The sequence below is a fragment of the Fukomys damarensis genome, unplaced genomic scaffold (assembly GCF_012274545.1).
Source record: "Fukomys damarensis isolate Sample0158 unplaced genomic scaffold, DMR_v1.0_HiC HiC_scaffold_4, whole genome shotgun sequence".
In the NCBI taxonomy this organism is placed as follows: domain Eukaryota; kingdom Metazoa; phylum Chordata; class Mammalia; order Rodentia; family Bathyergidae; genus Fukomys; species Fukomys damarensis.
Genome location: NW_022900916.1, coordinates 43960185 through 43980890, shown reverse-complemented (window position 1 = coordinate 43980890; position 20706 = coordinate 43960185). Strand labels below are relative to the sequence as shown.

The following is a 20706-nucleotide window of genomic DNA, read 5'->3' as shown; positions in this document are numbered from 1 at the left end:
TATACAATATTGCAAAGACAATAATCCATGTATGTTATATATAGTTAAAATAGTTAGCTACAGCATTGTTCATTAAGAGCTCTGGATAGCTGTCAAAGTTACAAATGCCCCCCAAACAGATCACAAATAAATAAAAACAGAATTTATTTGCAAAGACATTTACATTCCTAAGCTGAAACTGACACATTTTCCTCCAGTTATATGAACACATAGCATTACTGACACAAATTTGGGAAGTTTTTGTCCTCAAAAATAAAATAAGATTTTCATCAAAATATTTCAATTATCTACAATAGTTTTGGTAGATTTCAACTCATTCTTAAGCTGATTCTTCATATATCCACACTTAAAAGTAAATTGTTTATGCCTTGGTTCTTTAGCAAATGACTCTGAATTTACATTAAGGTAACCACGCAGGAACCCTTACTTCATGAACTCCAGGCCTCCCTATATGTGGATATCATCATTTTATCTCTTCTTAGGTAAACACACTAGAAATGGAGACCAAATGCCAGTGTAACCAAGCTTTCTTAAATACTTTGATCCTTCTCTTGAGATACTTTTAAAAGGCATTGGGTTTTAGTTCTGGAAATGGAAGCATTTTTCTTTCTGTTCTTTTCTTTTTCTTTTTTATTATTATTATTACTTTTTTGGTGCCAGTGATTGAACTCAGGACCTTGTACTTTTGAGGAAGGTGGTGACATCACTGAGCTAAATCCCCAGCCCCATTTTCCTTTCATTGAAAAGACATCCTGCAGAAGTGGAGTCCACTGATTACTGGAGTTGTCCATTAATTTGTTTTTATTTTCATCTTCAACCATTGGGTCCACTGGATGAATTGATTCTGAGAGCACATAAATGTCGCCAGCCAATGTAGTCACCTGCTTCTTTGCAGCAATGGTAACAAGAATCCCAAACACTGTGCTGGTTTTATGATCTCAACATCTATCCCTGAGGAACTGGTCTGAGATTGCTGACTCATTACACATAGCTGTCACGTGAGCAGATCATTCGCTTGATAATCACTCCACTGAACCATGTTTGCAACATCATTTGGCATGTAAGAAAGCAGAATTGTAATTTAGGAGCCCAGAAGGGGCTGCAGTGTGGTAAGGGGTAGGGAAAGATTTTATTTCAGCAATGATAACAAATTTACTAAAGAGTTCAGAGAGGTAATTTCCTTATAACTTAGAAATAACTTCGGCTAGGTTTAACAGTGTACTATATATTTTTTCATGGTTCTGAATTGTCTAATGGTTTAGTTTTTCAAGAACTTTGTTGCATTCTATAGAATTGTGTCTACTCGTTCAACTACATTTATAATGTGTGTACCAATATTCAACAATTACAAATATAGATTTCCTACATTTATAGAGAGAAAGCCTATGAATTCGTGTGGGTATATTTACTGGAGAGAAAAAGCAAAGTACACAATCCTTTTTCGTTCTGAAATTCTTGTTTACCACTTTTCAGAGTTGCTAATGGGTTTTACATGTGCATATTTTGAACTATGTTAATTGTGTGAAAGTTGTAGGGAACTAATTGTCTCTGGTGAGAAGATACAGGTGCAGACATAATGAACAGTTGCAGATTATTCTTCAAAACCATCCGACTATTAATGGAATGAATTATTTGAACATTGGGCAGCGTTTGGAATTTATGTGTGCTGCTTTTTAAGTGCTACAGTGAGTTGTTTCTTATAGGGGAGAATTTTTAAAGCAGTTATAAGTCAGTCTGTTCATTCACTCTACAAATATTTACTAAGTGCCTATTAAGTGTGAGGAACTGCAGTGTATATTAAAATATGACAAACAAACCCAGAATTAATGGGGACAGGCAAGATGATATTACAATCTCATTGTGAAAAGAATGGGCCTATGAAGAGACTTAATATTATCAGGCAGACAATCAAAGACTTACATCTGAGTATTGAAAATCATAAAGAAGTGATTAGGAATCACTGGTGTCCAAACCAGCTGAGTACTCATTCAGATAATGAGGGATAATAAATCATGTTGTAAGTGATCAGAGAATGATAATTACTGAACATTTTATAACATTATGTCAGTTAAGGTGTGTGTGTGTGTGTGTGTGTGTGTGTGTGTAAAAGGCTATATGCTATGGTATTAGAAATACATTTTCCTCCTGAAGTGCTCAGAGCATGAAATACAAGTGTATACACACACATCATGGCCCAACAGCTAATGTCTGTATCTGGGTTAAATAAGCATGAGAGTCGCAACAATAGTTCTTTTTATCTACTTTCTCACTTAGCTAAGCCCTTGTGTTTGGATGTGAATTACTGGCTTTGTAAAGGTAGCTCTGTGATTGACTGTCATGTGTTAAATTGTGAGATTTGTAAGAGTTAACCTGCTTATAAAATATGGAAAAGATCTTAACATCAGAAGAGTGTAATCTGGTTAGTCCTCTATGCGCAGAGAGTTTGAAGCTATGTATTTCAGAGGTGCTGGGTGGTTCTTCTGGAAGTCCTTGTGTGTGTGAGGGTAAAAATATCATGTCACAGGCCTGTTTTTCTCTGCCTCTGATGTTTACATCCAGGTTACTAGAGAACTTGTACCTCAGTAAAATCCACAGTTTGTTCCATATGAAGTGACTTTGGGCATGGTCTCCTGATTCACAAGTACTCAGGGGTCATCCTGAAATATCATGTCATCTAAAACTCCAAACTTTACATTCTTCAGTCGTAGTAGAACTATATACTCTAAATGCTTGAAAATGTTAATAGTAACTCTGCTCCTAAATTTATTTACATTTCCATTTCTTTTTAAAAAAAGAGCCTATTTTACTCATCTTATCTTGTGGGATGGTTCTAAGTTGTTGGTGGGAATGTAAACTAATACAACCACTATAGAAACCAGCAGGAAAATTTCTCAGAGATCCTAAAATTAGAGATTCTATTTGACCCAGATATTCCCTTTCTAGGTATCTTTCCCAAAAAGCTAAATATATCATATTACAGTGATATATTCATGCCAATGTTTATAGAAGCACAATTCATAATAGCTAAATCTTGGAAGCAGCCTACATATCCATCAGCAGATAAATAGATGAAGAAAATGTGGTGTCTATACATAAAATACTACTCGGCTATCAAGAAGGATAAATTTGAGACATTTGTAGGAAAATGGATACAAAGGAAAATATAATGTTAAGTTAAATAAACACAAGACTATATACCATATAGGACCTTTCATTTGAGTAAGGCAAAGTACAAATGAAAAGCAAAACTAAAGAGTGATAGAAGGAAATATGAAGACAGTACTCTTGCAAATTGGAAGGGGTCAAGGTGATTGTGGGGAAGAGGAGACAGGGAAGTAAAAAGATGTAAGATGTGTCAGGTACTTGCATCAAATATCCACAGTGAATGACAGTATTAAATGTCATAAACATAACCAAAAATAATAAGAGTGAAAACGGGAACAGCAGATTTAGAGATGGAAGAGGGAGGTAAGTAGGGAGGAGAAGGGGAACAAAAAGTAATTAAGATGTGTTATGTGTATGTACCCACTCCCCAAGATGAATGCAAACACTGCATGTACAGCCAACATGTACCAATGAAAAAATATTATCTTTGAAAATTAAAAGAAGTTTATAGAGTTTTCAGCCCAACAGTGAAGAAACTATCCCTGATATTATTGTTAAGACATTAAGTATTTTTATGTATCTTAGCATGTCTTTGGACTACTGCTGTTACAGTAAGCTGTCCTACACACACACACACACACACACACACACACACACACACACACACACACACACACACACACACACACACACACACAATCTAAAGACCAAAAAATGGAATTCATGTTATTTTAACTTAAAATATGAAAGTAAAAATTTTAACACACATTTCTAAAAAAAATAATTCAAATGAAAATGATCTTTAAAAAAAAAACTTACCCACTGACTACCCAACTGGACCATGCCATGGGGGAGATGAGGATAAAGGACACACAAGGGGAGAACAAAGAAATGATGAAAAAGTAAAAAAATTAATGACAATGGAAAAAAGACAACAATATCAACTTAAACAGATGATCCAAAATCAACTTCCACCCAGTTACCACTCTCAACAAAAATAAATGATGGGATAAATTGACATTATATTTTTGAATTTAAAACCAAACATATAAATCAAACTGAAATAATGGAACATTTATTGATAAGAACAAGGCCTCGTTTTTAAGGATATATATCTACTTGATCTTTAAAAAAATGAAAACTTTTACATAAAGTTTCATGCACTCTTTTTTGTGGCTTACTTTTATGAATGCAAACTTTGGATATTCTAAATTTGTATAAACAAAGTAAGTAGTTTTTAGCTCTCTCATTTGCTTATAAAAAGCAATGTTTATGAAAATATTCAACACCTAAAAGGTGCATCTGAAATACAGTGGCCACTTGTAAAATTTTGGGCAGCATTTATATGAAGAAAGAGAAGCTGACATGAGCCAAGGACTTTCTCTTGCTAGGGTTCTCTATGCTGCATGTCCATATGGCACATACTCCACTTACCTCCTGTCCTCCATCCAGGGCACAGAGTTTGGTGCTTTGTTTTTTGGCATCGACTAATACATTAAACATTGTGCACACAGAAGCTGGAATGCGCAAATCAGTTGTTTTGCTTGCCTTTTGCAGCTTAAGTTCAAATGCAGTTCTTGTTCTAGTTATTAAAAACATGAACGTAGAGTAAGAAACTCTGATATATGCCCCATCTATTTTGTAAGAGAAATCAACACTACACGATGCTAATTTAAAACATGCAAATGAGGAGTGAGCAGAGTAGCAGACCTTGGAAGCTGGGGGTGAGAGGTTCTTCCTTACAGGTGTCTCAAATAAAAAGTCAGACTGTGATAATTTATATAAGAACAAGCATTTTACCAAGTAGTATTTTGGGTACTAGCTTTACATTGTCATTCATAAAATATTACTATTTAAATGAAGCTTTTTGTTATATCTTATGTATCATAATCCCTGGAAAAAAAATCTCACAATTACACTTAATTGCCTGAATTTAATTTCAAATAGAAAAAAAAATCTTCTCTACATTAAAGCAGAATAAAAGGTTATCACATGAAAAAATTAAATCTGAAAAACTGTAAAATATAATGATCTTCATAACAAATAATGTGTAATTCTTTTAGGTCACTTGAGGTTTTAAACACCAGGTTATAGGTAAGTTTTTGAAAGAAACTACATAATAGGCAATTTGGAATAAGTTTTGCTAAAGTATCCAAAGATTACCCATAGATTTGAGACATTAGATTTACAAATGTTTTTTTGCAAAACACTAAACAATCTTATTTATACCCTTGCTCTAAGGGACCCATGAATATTGTTCTGAAAACAGGATTTTTCTTAAAGAATTCAGGAATATTCAGTTGTTCCAACCAGAGTTTGACTGTTATTCTAATAGGCTGCCCTATATTGGTTCTTGAACATATCATAAACAAAGGCAATGGGAAAATGAATGCTTGATCAGTTAGGATAAATTGTTAGTTTTCTAAAAGATATTAAGAAAATAAAAGGACAGTTGGAAGAATCCAAAGCCTCATAGTTTATTTCTGGTTAAATGCTAAATAATGAAAATAGATACTTGTAACTCATCCGATGAAGGAAGATAATACCAGAAAATATTGAGTAATCCCAGAACAACTGACGGTGCTGATGATTTTGAGTTTGCCATGTTATTTCACAGGACACAGACAGAGTATATAATGCATAAAGAACTCAACAGACCTTTTCCATATGTCTCAGGGAATATTATCTTGGGAATTTAAAGTGCAATATTCCAAGGAGATAATAAACACAACAGAAATGATTACTATGGTATGGGTGCTACTGATTAGGGCAATGATTGGGAGATCTGAAAAAGAAAGAGTATCAGTTCAATTTTATAAATTACATAGGTCCCTAGAATTTAGGTCGGAGAACCTAATGCCTGTTGCATTTTAGAATAGCAGAACATATAGAATCATTTCCTGTGAAAATTACATAAGTACTTGGTTAAAAGTGGAATTCTAGAGGTTGGTATATTAAGCAGCAACTTGAAAATTCATGACTACCTTTTGACACAGGCCTCTATCATGTCACTGGCCATTAGTTTAAGTCTTTGTTCTAAGTGATGGGCAAATTCTTGTTCTGGCCAATGAAGATCAAAGACAAACATTTGAAGTGCATCAAGTTTCCAAAAAAGATCTTCCGATGTTGCCGAGCCATTGCTATAAGAGAAAGGAAAAATGAAGAACACAATGAACTTCCACTGTTAACTATGCTACCACATTGTTTACTTTTCCTTTCTGTGTTCATTGACATCATAAATAAAAAGAATGTGGGAAAAAGAATACTACATGAAATCTCTAATGATCCATTTCCTTTGTTCAATATTCTAATTCTTCCTTTCCACATCTTTATTATTATTATTATTTTTGAGATATAGGGATCAAACCAGGGCCTTGCCTATGCTAGGGAAACACTTTACCACTGAGCTACATCTTCAGCACTCTTTCCACTTCTTTGTAAGACATACCAAGGAGAAAAATCAGGAATAAGTAGAACAGTAATATTTCATGAAAAGGGGTATAATGAATAAGGATACTAAGGAACATTAATCAATGAAAACCACCATTTTAAATATTCTTCGCCAGTCCCTAAGACAGAGATAAATACAGAAATATTCTCCCTTAGAAATTCCAAAAGGACTTTTTTTTTAAAACAGAAAATTCATATGACAGCAACTAGTAGCTTTGCTCTTTTATTCATGCATAGGTCCCTCTGTCTTCACGACAACTTCTGTTTCTCTACAGGTGTGTAGCATACAGGGCCCTTACAGGTCTGTTTCAGTTATAGGTAAATGTAAAACAGGTACTGGAAATAAAATGATAGGCCAGATAGGGAAACAAACCTTTATTCTTATTCAAAAATGTTTTGTGCCTTTTTTAGATCATAATTAAAAAGAACTTAATACATGGTATGACCCACTGAAAACTAGCATTCAGGGCATTCTGAAGTTGGGGTAAAAATCATGCATTTCAAGTCCTTATGTCTAAGTGTGGGGTCAGGATTTGTAGTGTATTCATTACTAGGGTGAATTACTAGGGGACTGTATTTTCACACCATGTATGAAGGTAATTTATAAAAGAGTTCATATAATATTTGGACAAAGGATAATGCTACTACTTTCCATAATGCAAGTACATAGTCTGATAGGGAAACATGTTTTGAAAGTAAAATATTCCTACATTAAAATATATTGAGACTTAACTGTAAAAGACAACAAAGTAAAAACAAATCAAAACAAAAAACCTGCTGATTCATGCGTCCTCAGATTTCTAACAACTGCTTCACAAATACTAATTTAAAATTTATATTTTTAGTTTGCCAAATACAAAGAAATAAAACAAACACATTTTTATGAGGTCATAGAGAAAATTTTTTATAAAAATGAAACTATTTAAAGAACTATACCGTTTTTCTTAATATTTCTTAATTAGCTAGCTTTAGAAAAATCACCCTTTGCTCTAGTTAATTAAAAGCTTTATTTCTGCCCTCCATCGTGGCCTCCCAGCTCCATCACCAAGCTATGTTGCTTTCATCCTCCCATTCAGCCAGGGATCCCTCCTGATCTCCTGGTCTAGCCAAGAGGTCTTTAGGGTCAAGTTATCAAGGGACCAGTCACAGACAAGCAGTGAATAGTATTCAATGAACTTTACTCACTTCATTTTTCTTCACCTTAATACATTGCAAATATACCATAAAAAAAAAGAACCTGGCAATATTGTGCTGACACTACTGCGAAAAATATAGACAGAAAACATAATCTCTAACTTTCCTTTTGCCATATGTAAATAAAAGTAAAAGAAAAGAATGGCCAGGCAAAACTGTCTGTATGTCCATAGTACAGTGTGCATTTTGGTAGATTAGCGGACTTGTTGGAATTGGATATAATTGGCAAAGAAGCAACGCTGTTTCTCATAATTTTTTACTTGAAAAAATACAACGCAAAAATATATATTCTTTAACAACACACAGTGATAACAAAAAGCATCAAACAAAATTGCATAGCATAGCAAAGGAACAATTCTATTAAAACTGATTTTCTCAAAATATGTAACAACTAAATCTTTACAGCTAAATCTTTACAACTAAATCTTTAAACATTATTTTTCTTCTATTTGATGCTGTGGTAAAATTCTAGACAACAAATGTGCTTAGTAGGCAATATAATTAAGATAACAAGTGTTTGTTATAATTAAATAGATATATGAAAAAATGTAAATAGGTTTTCTCTGGAGTTGGCATATGTAACCTGCAATTCATTCAGAGCTTTTTCATTTTAAATTATTCCTAATCAGTGACCAATTTCTAATGGCATTATTAACAGATTAAAGAATTTACATGTGAATAACACACTCTAAGATAATTTCCTAAATATGCCAGCATGAAATTTACCTTACTGGCATTTCTAGAGCTAAAACATTAGAAATGATGATTTTATATAATGAATGAAAAGGGACATGTAGAAATACCCTTCGGTCCTTCCCCTCTTTTTCCCTCTCTCCTGCCTGCCTGCCTGCCTTTCTTCCTTCCTGGACTAGTCGTTAACATGAGCCATGAATTAGTAGGTTGTATCTTTAAACCCATGGTCACGTTTATATATTTATTTTTTGGTTGTTAGGAGTTGAATCCAGGGCCTGGCATATGGTAGGCTTGCTCTAACACTGAGCTACATCTCCAGTCTGGTTACTTTTATGAATTCCTGTTATTTAATCAGGGGCTGGATCTTTAATTCTTATAAAAAATGGAATTTTTTTTGCCATTTAATATTTTATACTAAAACATCAGAAAGTAAGTTGGGATAACATCACAACACTAGGGATAATTCTGGGTACCATGATAGAGAACCAAATACTGATAACTTTGGTAGGTAAAGATAATGGAGATCAATATGTAAAACATACACTTTGTAATTTACTTAAAAGGATGGAAATATAATCACTTTACTTATAAAGCTTCAATTTGCCATAATGTCTGTTTTAAAATTCATATTTTTAAAAATGATACTCAATAAGTGTTTCAATGTTCACATAAATATCAAGCTAATAAAATAACAGTAAGAGAAATTACATTTTATAGCATAATGCTCACAATAATGCCCTTGCTTAAAATAATGTGATAAATAGAAAAAGAGTGAGGAAAATGAGTCAAATTATATAACAGAATGAAGTACCCCAAAGTTTCATTATACTTTGTAGGTAATTTCTGTGCACATACACACACCACCGTACATACTATAATGTTCCCGAGCCTTTGCCTGTAAGAGAAAAAATTCACAAGTAACATAACATACTAGTACTTATTATATGTACGATGATGATGTTTGACTTGGAGAAATATGGCTATACTTCTTCACGCTATCGTTCTTTTTCTTGGTCATTTCCTCCTTGTTTCCCTGATTGTATGTATAGCAAACTGGGTACAGATTTGACAGTTGGAGGTGGGATAGAGGCAAAGCCAGTATGTTTTTAAGCAGTCTGCTCTCTGGAGGAGACAGAATAAATTGAGCAGGTGTGAAAGCTTTGTAGGCAAAGAAGGATTGGGTTCAGTTTTTGCCTCTGTCACTTGCTATAAGATATTGGGCAAGTTTTGTTAATTTCTTTGCAACTGAGCTGTAACTGTAACTGTAAAATGGAGATAAGGACACTTACTTCCCAAAGTTGTTATAAGAATTAAATGAGATATAGAACACAGCAAATTCTCAATAAATGGAAGCTATTTTTCTTTTACTATTTATTCTTTCTAGCTGACTCCAGTTGAGATCTTGGGCAAGGATGTTACTGTTTATCTGCATTTTTACATCTGTAAACAAGGACTTTTACCTGTTCATTCGATTGCTACAAGGCTCATAGTTTTAAGACTATTTATAAATGGTGATGATATAGAGTAGTAATAATTATCACTTATTGGGCTTTTTCAATATGCTAATAGTAGACATTTATTGAAAGCATAGGATGTAACATACTTTTATACAGCTTTTTTAACTCTCACAAAAATATCTTTAAATTAGGTGTCAACCACTTCAGAGTTGAGGAAAGTAAGGCTAAAGAAGATGAATGATTAATAAGCTAAGATCTAAATTCAGGCCTGATCAGTTTCAAGCCCTGGAAATTTTAACTAAATCTGAAATAAAGTAACAATGTATACCACCCAAGATTTGAAAGGAACAAAACAAGAATGTCCTAGTGCTGGGAAAGAAAACCCCTTCCCTGCAAGTTACAATACTGTTTCTTTAATATTGAGAGTAAGATAAAAATAAAAAAGATTATATTCTCAAAATTGTTCTTATAATCATTTTCTACATGCATGAGATAATGTGGGCATATCCTTGAAATATATTTATGCACTGATTGTCTATAAGGCAAGCTAATTATGTCACTCAAGGCAGACATCCGGGATCACACAATAACCCTTGCACCACAGATTACATATGCATTTCACAAACCAGTATGTTTTTCTCTTCAGTCTGTATCATTTATCATCGATATGCTAAGCTTAGCTTAATAGCTTAAAAAATTCAAACACACAAAGCCAAAAACATAGTACTCCTCAACCAACGATGATAAATGCCATGCAGTCTAAACACATCTGCACAGAACACAGCCCAGGCCATGCACTAACTAACACACCACCAGGAAATAAGTGAGGAATACACACGTGGACTCATATAAAGAAGCCATCCACGAAGGAGTAGAAAAGTTAGGAATCTGTGGAAGATTAAGAGGCAGACTTGGAACTTTTGGAAGAGCTACATTGGGAAGACTGTTGGCGATACTCCTGTAAAGAAACAAACAACGTGGGAAGGGACCACCATAAGCAATAACTACAGATGGCCATGTGTAAAGTCATAAGGTCAGGATTGAGAAACAGATACTTTGTGAATGCTACGTAAGATACCTACTTGACTGGCTGCCACGTTTCTTGCTCAAAACCTTTGTGAACTGACTGGGCGATGGAAGACTCCATGAGATCCACGTAGCGGACAACCAAGGGCACAAAGATCTCTTGCAAGTGTTTGTGAAATTTTCCATTACACAAAAGTGCTGAAAAAGCCAAGCAGAAAGAGTGTTTGTCAGAGGGAAAATACCAACCACTTGGAAAATATGGATGAAAAAAAATTTCCTGAATTTGATACAGGGCAACTGATAAAATACAGACAATAAAGGATTTTACTCTCTATTATACCATGGAAAATGATCAGAAACTATAACTTGCATTGCTCTGTATATGGCTGTCAAAAGAAAAATAGATTATATCTCTATAAAATGTTCCTGGCAAGTGGAATGTTTGTCCTTTCTAAGAGGTTTAGCTAGGCATCTGACCTCTTTCTGGAAATTCTAGGAAGCTGTGGTCCCCTAGAGGTCTTGACACATGTAAATACACTAATTAAGGAGAAAGAATCTCCGAGCTAGGCTGTGTATCGTAGAAGTGCTAAACCTGTTCAATTCTAATAGATAAGCTTGATTGCTTTTAAGACTTTATATTGCTTAATTTACTAGAATTGTGACTCTGGCATTGGGAATATCTATTTTGATTCACGAACTTTTCAGTTATTTGTGGACTTTCTTTCTGGTCATCCAGTTTATATATCTGTTTTGCTTTTGGTGATGCTGGGGATTGAATCCAGGGCATCTCACCGTATGTTAAATTAGAAGTCTACCCCAAGACACCTCTACCTCAACACTTAGTCTTTAAAAACAGCTTATCACTGATTTTTTTTTCAGTTTTCTGTCAGTCTTTATTGAGTTGCACTTTGGGACATCTCACTTAAAGCAAACGTGGAAGTCTAAGATTTTACGCTGCTGGGAGAAGACTTTTGGACAAAGTGTACCTTCTTCATTCAGGAGATGGATGCTTCTAGGTACAGGATGTAATTTCACAGGATACAGTCAGTATGTGCCTAACTTATACCTAGAAAGAATAGATGATCCACAGGAAAATACTAACACTAAGTAATATTGAATTAAGAATTTGTCAGTTTTTGGTTGATATTGTTATTGATTGTAAATATTTCTCAAAGGACATAGACATAATTAGGACCTTTTGTAACAACCCTTTGTAATGAAAATATTCATTCAAAAAGTATATCCCATGGTGAAGAAAGGTTTTATTACAGGATAGCATCTTCATTAAATCTAAATAACCAAAGAACTTCCCATGGGAGATTTGGAGGGAAGGTTTCCCATCAAGGGGATAGCTAGCACAAACTCTGGAAGAGGCATAAGCTGGTGTCCTTTCAGAAAGAGGAGAAAGCCAGAGGAGTAAGTTAATATTCTTTTAAAAAGATGTAGAGTAGAGTAAGGGATGAGAAGGGTAGTTCATGGGAGTGGACAGATTGTAGGTGTGGTGAAGGGGATGGGTCTTCCAGGGTGCAACGGGAAGATTTATTATTTTAAATATTAAGTAGAGGAAAGATGTGACAGTCTGTCTCACTGCTGTGTGGAAAACAGGATAGGCGATCCACAGTATAGCACACAGAAGGTTAGCGATCAGTTCCTTACTACGACAGAGTAGGTACAGGGTGAGGCTGGCTTTGACGGGTCGCAGAAATGGGACGGGAAAAAGCCTCTAAGCAAAAAGTCTCATTTACTTTTATTGATCTGAATACATGTGCATGCTGAAAGTTACTAAATCTAAGTCCTAGCAACACCATTACTCCCTACCTGATACAAATCCCAACTATGACAGTCTCTCATACTATTTTCTTCAGAGAAAAAAACATACCAAAAGCTGACTGTTTTAAAAGTTGAGCAAAGTATATGACACTTACCCCCACAGAATGAGCATGCAAATGCTCTCAGTATATTTCTATGATTCTGAAATTTGCTAATGGCTGGACAACAACAGACATGTTGTGGTCCCATAGAAAGTGAGTCTAAATTCAGTCAGACATGCAATATGATTTTTCTGCCTCTGACATGGTTCAGTCTTTCTTTGTGGTTATAACATCTTTTCTGACTTATCTACATGCTAAAAGCTTTCCCATTTAAGTGGAAATAAATGTATTTAATAATAAATGACTAATGTTACCTTAATGTTTTCATGATCATACTAAATGAGCTTGTTTAGTCCTAGAAATTTGATCATAGTGCTAGAGGTACTATCAACCTTGGAATTCAGTTACTTTAAATAAAGGCCACCTAAATAAGGATGCAATATTTTCCCTCAAAATATCTAAATCATTGTGGTAGGCAAATTAAAAAACACATTGAAATCTGATTAAGTAAGACCTCTCCCTCTCCCTCTTCCTCTTCCTCAGCAACTCAGTTATATTGCGCATTCTCTCATTTGCTCATCACAAAAAGCATACAAGGAACTTAAAAAAATTTGTTTATCAATAAGAAAACAGAGGCACAGAGAATTTAGGATTTTTACCTAAGTCCATTTAGTCTTTAGGCAGTAGAACCAAGATTTGATAGCAAAGCCCCATTTTAATCTTAGTAGATTGTAATAGCATCTCTCCTCTATTTAGATCACTATAAACTATTAGCTCTGTCTATCTATCCATTTAGCCATCCTGCAACCTAACATCAGAACATGAATATCTCTAAGATCTAGGAATGCTGAATTAGAATTTTGAAAAAAACCCTGTTATGAAATATGAAAAAGTTATACTGAACAAGACTATTACATTTAATGACTGGAAAAATACATTAACATTTCAAAAATATTAAATGCACTAATAATGTAATCCTCACAGAAAGTTGGAAAGTCTTATATTGTCACACAACAAGACTATATGCCAAAGCCTTCATTTATATTGGCCCATTAAAAAAAATTAAAAACCCAAGCCTTTCCATCTTGATAGTTACTGTTTACTACTATCATTTTTATTTACAACTAAGATCAAAATATGTGTTTATATACCTGTAATAGATTTTTAGAAATGAGCAATATACCTTAGCAGTTCAAAAGTACTTTCTTATACATTTAGAAATTAGGTGTGTTAGAAGAAGTCACCCTTAGTTTGTTAAAATATAGAAACATATAAGGAGAATTACACTCAGTATTGTTATTAAATGTTATAATGATTGCAAGATTAATTAGCAATTGACTCAAAATGTATTTCTTGGAGGAGCTATCTTTCTTCACATCTGTGATAAGTATACTGGGTTTACTGTCTTGTTTTAAAAAAAGCAAGTTCTTTTCTTGTTATTTGCATTCTCAGAGTAAAAAAAAAAAAGAGATTTTTCTACTTGCTTACGACACCAGAAACATGGAAGCTGGTACCACATGCCTTTATCTTACTTCCTGCATCCCTCTTGTAATCAAGACTTGTGTCATTTTGTACCCTTTGTGTCACACTATTATACTACATCTTCTTCCTTCATGCTACTGGCATTACACTAGCCCAACCTTCATCTCCTATCTCGACTCATGCACTTTCTTCCTATCTGGGCTTCACTCTAATAATTTTTCCTCTGCCCATTCATATTCTGAAAATATTAAGGAGAGGGATTTGCTAAAAATAAAAAGTGTCACTTCTAAAGATGGTAATCTTTTAGCGGATCACCATAGAAAACTTCAAAGGCCTTCACGTGGTACAAAAGCCCTCCAAATTCGCTTTAAAATTACCTCTCTGGGACATGTCCTGGGAGCCCTACTCCCTTATTTATTGTGGTAATTACAATTCTTTTCATGATTCATTTTAAAGCTCAAATCCTTTTTAAAAAATGCCGCATTCTGAGGCCTCCTTGCCCAATTACTGGCTTTCCATGCTTACTCCCTGCCCTGAACAGGTTTCCATGTGACCTTATCGTACAAATGGTGCCTGCCCTGCCAGCATCTCTGTCCCTGAGCAGGAACCACTCTGTATTCTCCCTACCTCGCCATATTCTTGGCTCAGAACAAATGTTTAAAAGTCTATTGAGTGAATAAATACTTGAATATAACATTAAAAGAACTATGTTATTACTCAGAAGATTGCATTAAATGACAACTCTAGAACATATTGAAGCCTGCATATCTTCTCACACTTCATACATGCATATATTGTTAAGCAATGCTATTGTAGGAAATCCTATTGGTGATATATATGTTCAGGATCAGATTGCTAAAGATTCCACTGCATAGAAGAGTTGGTTATTTTATATCTCTTTTTAAAACAAATACTGCAAAATAGGACATTTTGCTGATCAGTTATGGTTCTTAAAAATGAATGATTTCACTGGGGGTGGTGGCACATGCCTGTAATCCCAGCACTTGGGAGGCTGAGGCAGGAGGATCGCTGTGAGTTTGAGACCAGCCTGGGCCACATAGTGAGTTCCAGGTCAGTCTCAACTACATAGAGAGACCCTGTCTCAAACCCCCCCAAAAACCCAAAAACAAACAAACAAAAAAGAATGATTTCCACAGAATCTGGAGAAAATGGAGATTACCTATAATTGCAATGAACTACCACAAATCTCGAATTTTGGCTAAAAATTTACTCATATTTCAGTTGAGAGTTCATTTTGTTTTTTTAAAAAAATCAATGCAAAAGGAAATAAGAGAAAAGAAAAAATGTGAAAAGAGGAAAAAATGGTAACAAAGTCCTTGGAAATAGGGAAGGATGAAGGGGGTGAAGAGAGGGCAGGGGTAAGGGGAAGAAATCAGAACCAAGATATATCATGTAAAGGTGCAAGGTCCCATGATAAATATACTACTGTTTGCTTTAAATTTACCAATAAATTTAATGGGCAAAAAAATCAATGCATGAACTCATAATGGAAACTTGACAGTATTATTTCCTTAGTAGTTGAGTGAGGAAGAAGAAGGAAGGAGGCAGAGAGAGATGGACAGAGAAGAGATAAGAAGAGGAAAGGGAGAGAAGAAATGAAGGTAAATACACAGAAATGGAAAAGGAAGAATATTTAGTATCGAAAAGCAGCACTGCAGGGATACATACTGCACTATACTTGTTTATGTAAATGTATGCTCTTTTTCTTAGTTGCCCATATGCCAGTTTGTATCCTACTTCTATCAGACACTGACAAAAGCCCCTCTTAATATGTAGCCTGAGGCATCAGAATGAGTGCTTCAATCTTCTCCATCTGGTTTTGTAAGGATAGGTTATGATTTGGGGCTGTCACCTGTCTAAATTGAGCCTTAACAAGACACCCGTTGTAACAATTCACTGGAAGAGGCAAGTTCCTAATGTGGCTTCATCCACAAACATTTCTGAAGCTGCGCCTGAGGTGTGAGAGCAAAAGGACTGCTCTCGAGTCTCAAAGAGCAGCTATGACAACATGGATAGAGGATCAGCACCTACTCTGCTCATCAAAATAACCACCCCCCCATTTACATGTTTGCCAGCATCACCTTGTCAGAAAATAATGAAGCATCAATGACATCAACCCTACGGTACAATGAGAAATGACAAAAAGAAAGCAAAAGGCTTAAATAAAAGCTAAACTTCTTACAGAGATATAGACAGCCCTAATTACTTTGATCATTTCCAATAATTAATAAATTACAGTGGATTATTTACATATCCAAAAATCTTACAACAGTAGCTGTCATAGGCTTTTAATAGTAAGATTTTTGACAGAGAAATTAAGCTATGATCCAATTAGTAACATTTACTGAGACAACAATCACTAGGCAAAATGAATAAGCAAATAAAAGAACGTATTTGTTGTTTGTAGAGTAAAACTATGCTCCTAACTATTGAATTCAAAATCTGGTTTTGGGCCAGGGATTTGGCTCAGTGGTCCTGCCACCTGCTCGCAAGCACAAGAACCAGAGTTCAATCCCCAGTACCAAAAACAAAACAAAACAAAACAAAAAACAAAACAAAACACCAAAACCTGGTTTTATGCTGGTGCATCCCTTTCCAATTAGTTAGTACTCTTGGATTACTAATAGAAATGATTTTACCCACTAAAATTCTATTTAGGTGCTTTAGAAGGAAGGTGTAATTCATGACCACTAAACCACAACAAACACCAACCACAATAAAATCAACAGACTGCCCCAAAACAACTATTCAAGAGATATAAACTGTATCAATCCTAATCAAGACCAGCACAATGATAAAGATATAAAATGAATAGGCTGCTGTAAAGTTGCTGTACAAATGCATGTAATGATTGTAACATCACAGGAAATATGAATATGAACTTCAGGAGAAAAGTCAGGAGAACACAGCCACAAAAGGCATTATATAAAAGGAAAATAAATACAAACTCAATTAAATCCACTGAAATCTAGGAATACCCAGCCAAGAACCTGCCACAGTAAATAGAAACTCACTAAATATCTGTTCACTGCATAAATGTCAATAAAAAAATCTACCTCCCAAAGGCAACCTATTAAGTTTAAGCAGACTATAGAGTGGATTTATTCTTTTAATTAAGAAATTGATAAGTAATTTATATAGTTTATTACTGCTATTTTATCCCTTAAATATCATAGTAAACTCCTAAATCCATAGCTAACTCTCCCCCCACCCGGGGCTTTGTTAAAGATAGGCAGATTCACATGCATACCTGTATGCATAAGTATGTCGAGAGACAGAAAGTGACAAGAAATGAGAGAGCACAGATGTTATAATATTTCTTACTTTTCAGGCAACAAATCCAAAAGCCACAAAACTACAAAGAAAAATTTCACAAGTCAGTACACGAAACTGACTTCCACCTTAGTTCTACCATATACTGTATTATAGTTTATTGTGCATCTATCCCTTCCATAGATTTTATACATTTCAAGGAAAAGGAATTGTTTCTTATTCACCTATGTATACTCAAAGTGCCTTGAGTTTGGAAATTCTAGCTGTTCAACACCTGTTTCCTGAGGGATTAATTCAGCAAATGTTAATATAAATTTTAAGCAAGAATTACGACAAAGACAAGACGTCTCATGGCCCAGCAGTTCTTTTTTTGGTACCAGGTATCAAACTCAGGACCTTGTGCTTGCTAGGTAGGCAGTGGAACCACACTGAGCTAAATCCCTGGCAGCCCAGCAGTTCTGATGCTGACTTTTATAAGATTATTTAATATTAAGACCAAATGGAAAAGTGTATAATTTTACTCTATTTTACACACAGCCGTTTAATCTTTGGGGTTATGTCCTGCATGCCTGTTCCTACTAATGGGAACAACTGCGTACAGCCCGCAACATTATCAACTGTTCTCCGGGGTGGGGTTCTTGATATCTGAGGTTTGCAGAGTTTCTACAGATCTGCTGGGAAAGACATAGACGTTTCAGAGCAGTTATTGTCTTGAAGCTACTAGACTCTAAACAATATAAAACTCATTTAAATACAAAAACTGTCTACATGTACTAAGGAAACTAGGGATGTACTACGGAATTCAACTGAGAAAAGAAAATAGTTCCTCCCGGCTTTAAAAATTTTATTTATTTATTTATTATGAGACAGAGTCTCACTATGCAGTGCATGCTGGGGCTGAAGTCACTATGTAGCCCAGGCTGGCCTCAAACTCACAGCGATCCTCCTGCCTCAGCCTCCTGGGTGTTCCTCCCTACTTTTATGTTTACTATCCTGGTCAGTAAACCAAATTCTGACATATAATTTTGAATTCCCTCAACTCTGAGGATAAGAGTTCAATACATTTTCACATTTTGGTGGTCATTCCATCACATGCAGCTGCACCAGCCTATAAAACTATGCTGGCACATAGCCTCGGAAAAATCTAGAAGTTATACCCTTTATGCAGGATTACCAGTATATGTATGGACAGATGCATCTATAAACACCAATTCGTGAATTTCAGATGCACAGTTCATTTAAGCACTTGAGGCACAATAACATGCAGGTGTCAGCCCTTCATATTTCAAAGCTTGAAGATTAACCCAATATACAATATGGTGACCTAACAATTCTTCATTTGAAAGAAATCTGAAAAATAATCGCTGATACAGCCTAAGTGTGAGAATAACCCAGCGGGATTTCCACCTCTTCATTTCTTAATGAGTTTTTTGATAATGAGAGGTGACTTTGCCAGTCACTCTGGGCTCTATTATGGCTAATTTGACTCCACTTCACTCTCCTTGTTAATTATTAACACTAGCCTTTTTATCCTCATGAGACCACATTCCAATTTTTCCTTTTTTGATTTTTATGAGCCCATCTTTATGAAGGTGAAAGTCTTGGAGAACAGGTTTTCACTTAGTGCAGAGCCTGAACATTTATTATTTGTTTAGGCAGAGACGCTGTGACATTGATTATATAAGCACGGGTGTTCTTCAGGATGGCTTTAATGTGCTAGCAATGTGAAAAGGCTGTTAATTAAAGAAGAAGCACCGTGGTATTTTTCACTTGGGAATCAGTTCCCAATAGAATGGTCATTTGCCACTTACTAGCATATCCACAGATTCAAAGGTGACTAGCTCCAAGGGTTTGCCTTTCAGTGGCGCTGACAGAAATGATCTGTACCATTTGCAGATGGCTTTCATTTGTCAGAAGCAGTCACTTGCCATATCTATTCTCCATGAGACAACTGTGGAAAATAGCACGCAGGGCTAGAATCTATTTGTACTAGCTTTACAGTCATTCAGTATCATTTAACTACCATGCTAATTGCTTCATCATGAAAACATTTATTTCTCCTCATTTTCAGGGCATCTTTCCTTCTTTCTTTCTTTCTTTTTTTTTTTGTGGTACTGGGGATTGAACTCGGGTCCTTGCGCTTGCGAGGCAGGTAACCGAATCACTGAGCTAAATCCCTGGCCCAGGGCATCTTTCTTTTAAAATTGTTTCCTCAGATACTATTTAAATTGACTGTCCAGCTATTGCTGTCTTTATTAGGGGGCAATGGCTGGGGTAATAGAGGCAGGGTAAAAGACACACGGGAGCTTGGTCCTTTTTGGCCAGCAACGAGGGAGCCTCAGCTTGTTTTGTCATCAGTCTTGCTCTGGGAATCAGTGTGTGAGCTGTGAGGAAGGAAAACTGGGGACAGTGGCTCAAAGTGTGGTGCACCTGGTCCTCTTCCCTGGAGGAAAATGCATTTCATCTCCAAGGGTTCTTAGCGCTACAATCCTGGCTAACTGTAAGGCAAGACACGTACTGCAGACATGATGTGGCTTACGTATAATAGAAACTGAATTTGAGTTCTTAAGCCATTTTCCCACTGATTAGTTCAGCTCCCGGAAATCTTGTCCCAAACACTGCCTTACATATGTGTTAAGACAATACATACCTATAATTGATACTTTTTTTTTGGGTACTGGGGATCGAACTCAGAGACCTTGTGCTTGCAAGGCAGGTGTGTAGTGCTACTGAGCTAAATCCCTGGGCCAACTGATCCTTTCTATACCAATTTTCCTCCTTCCCAGATTCCCTGTGGGCAAGCTCCTGCCCAGGCTCCCCGCCTTTTAGGGATTTAGTTTCCTCAGCAGGAAAATGAAGAAGCTTGTTTAAGGTCCCCTCCACAAGTTAGAAGATAAACACCTATTTTAAAATATCAAAGCATAAAAATTATAATAAAAAGATGGTAAATAATTTATGGGAACACCTGAGTTTTTTCATGAAAAAAATCCCTCTGCTGTAAGGTTCTCAAGTTACAAAGAACGTATAGATTTGAACTATTGTTTCCATTTCTTTGCCAGGTCTTAGCAATTTTACATTTTAGAAAAGAAAAGAGACTAGTTACTTATTAGTAATAATCTGTAATTTTAGTATGA

At 35.3% G+C, this 20706-nt stretch overlaps 1 protein-coding gene across 21 annotated transcripts in view; it reads right to left on the bottom strand.

Annotated features, from left to right (window-relative positions):
- Positions 1 to 20706, bottom strand: part of Cadps2 (calcium dependent secretion activator 2) — a 554060-nt gene that overhangs the window by 56808 nt on the left and 476546 nt on the right. For 7 of the 21 annotated variants that reach the window (XM_033758059.1, XM_033758063.1, XM_033758069.1 and 4 more), the window contains 3 exons: positions 10982 to 11123; positions 6090 to 6245; positions 4540 to 4687 (listed from right to left, as the gene is read on the bottom strand). In XM_033758059.1, the coding sequence (XP_033613950.1) occupies positions 4540 to 4687; positions 6090 to 6245; positions 10982 to 11123 (446 nt within the window). Of the gene's footprint in view, positions 1 to 3924; positions 3946 to 4539; positions 4688 to 6089; positions 6246 to 10737; positions 10858 to 10981; positions 11124 to 20706 lie in introns of all 21 variants that reach the window. The other 14 variants (XM_033758050.1, XM_033758055.1, XM_033758056.1 and 11 more) reach the window with 5 other exon arrangements.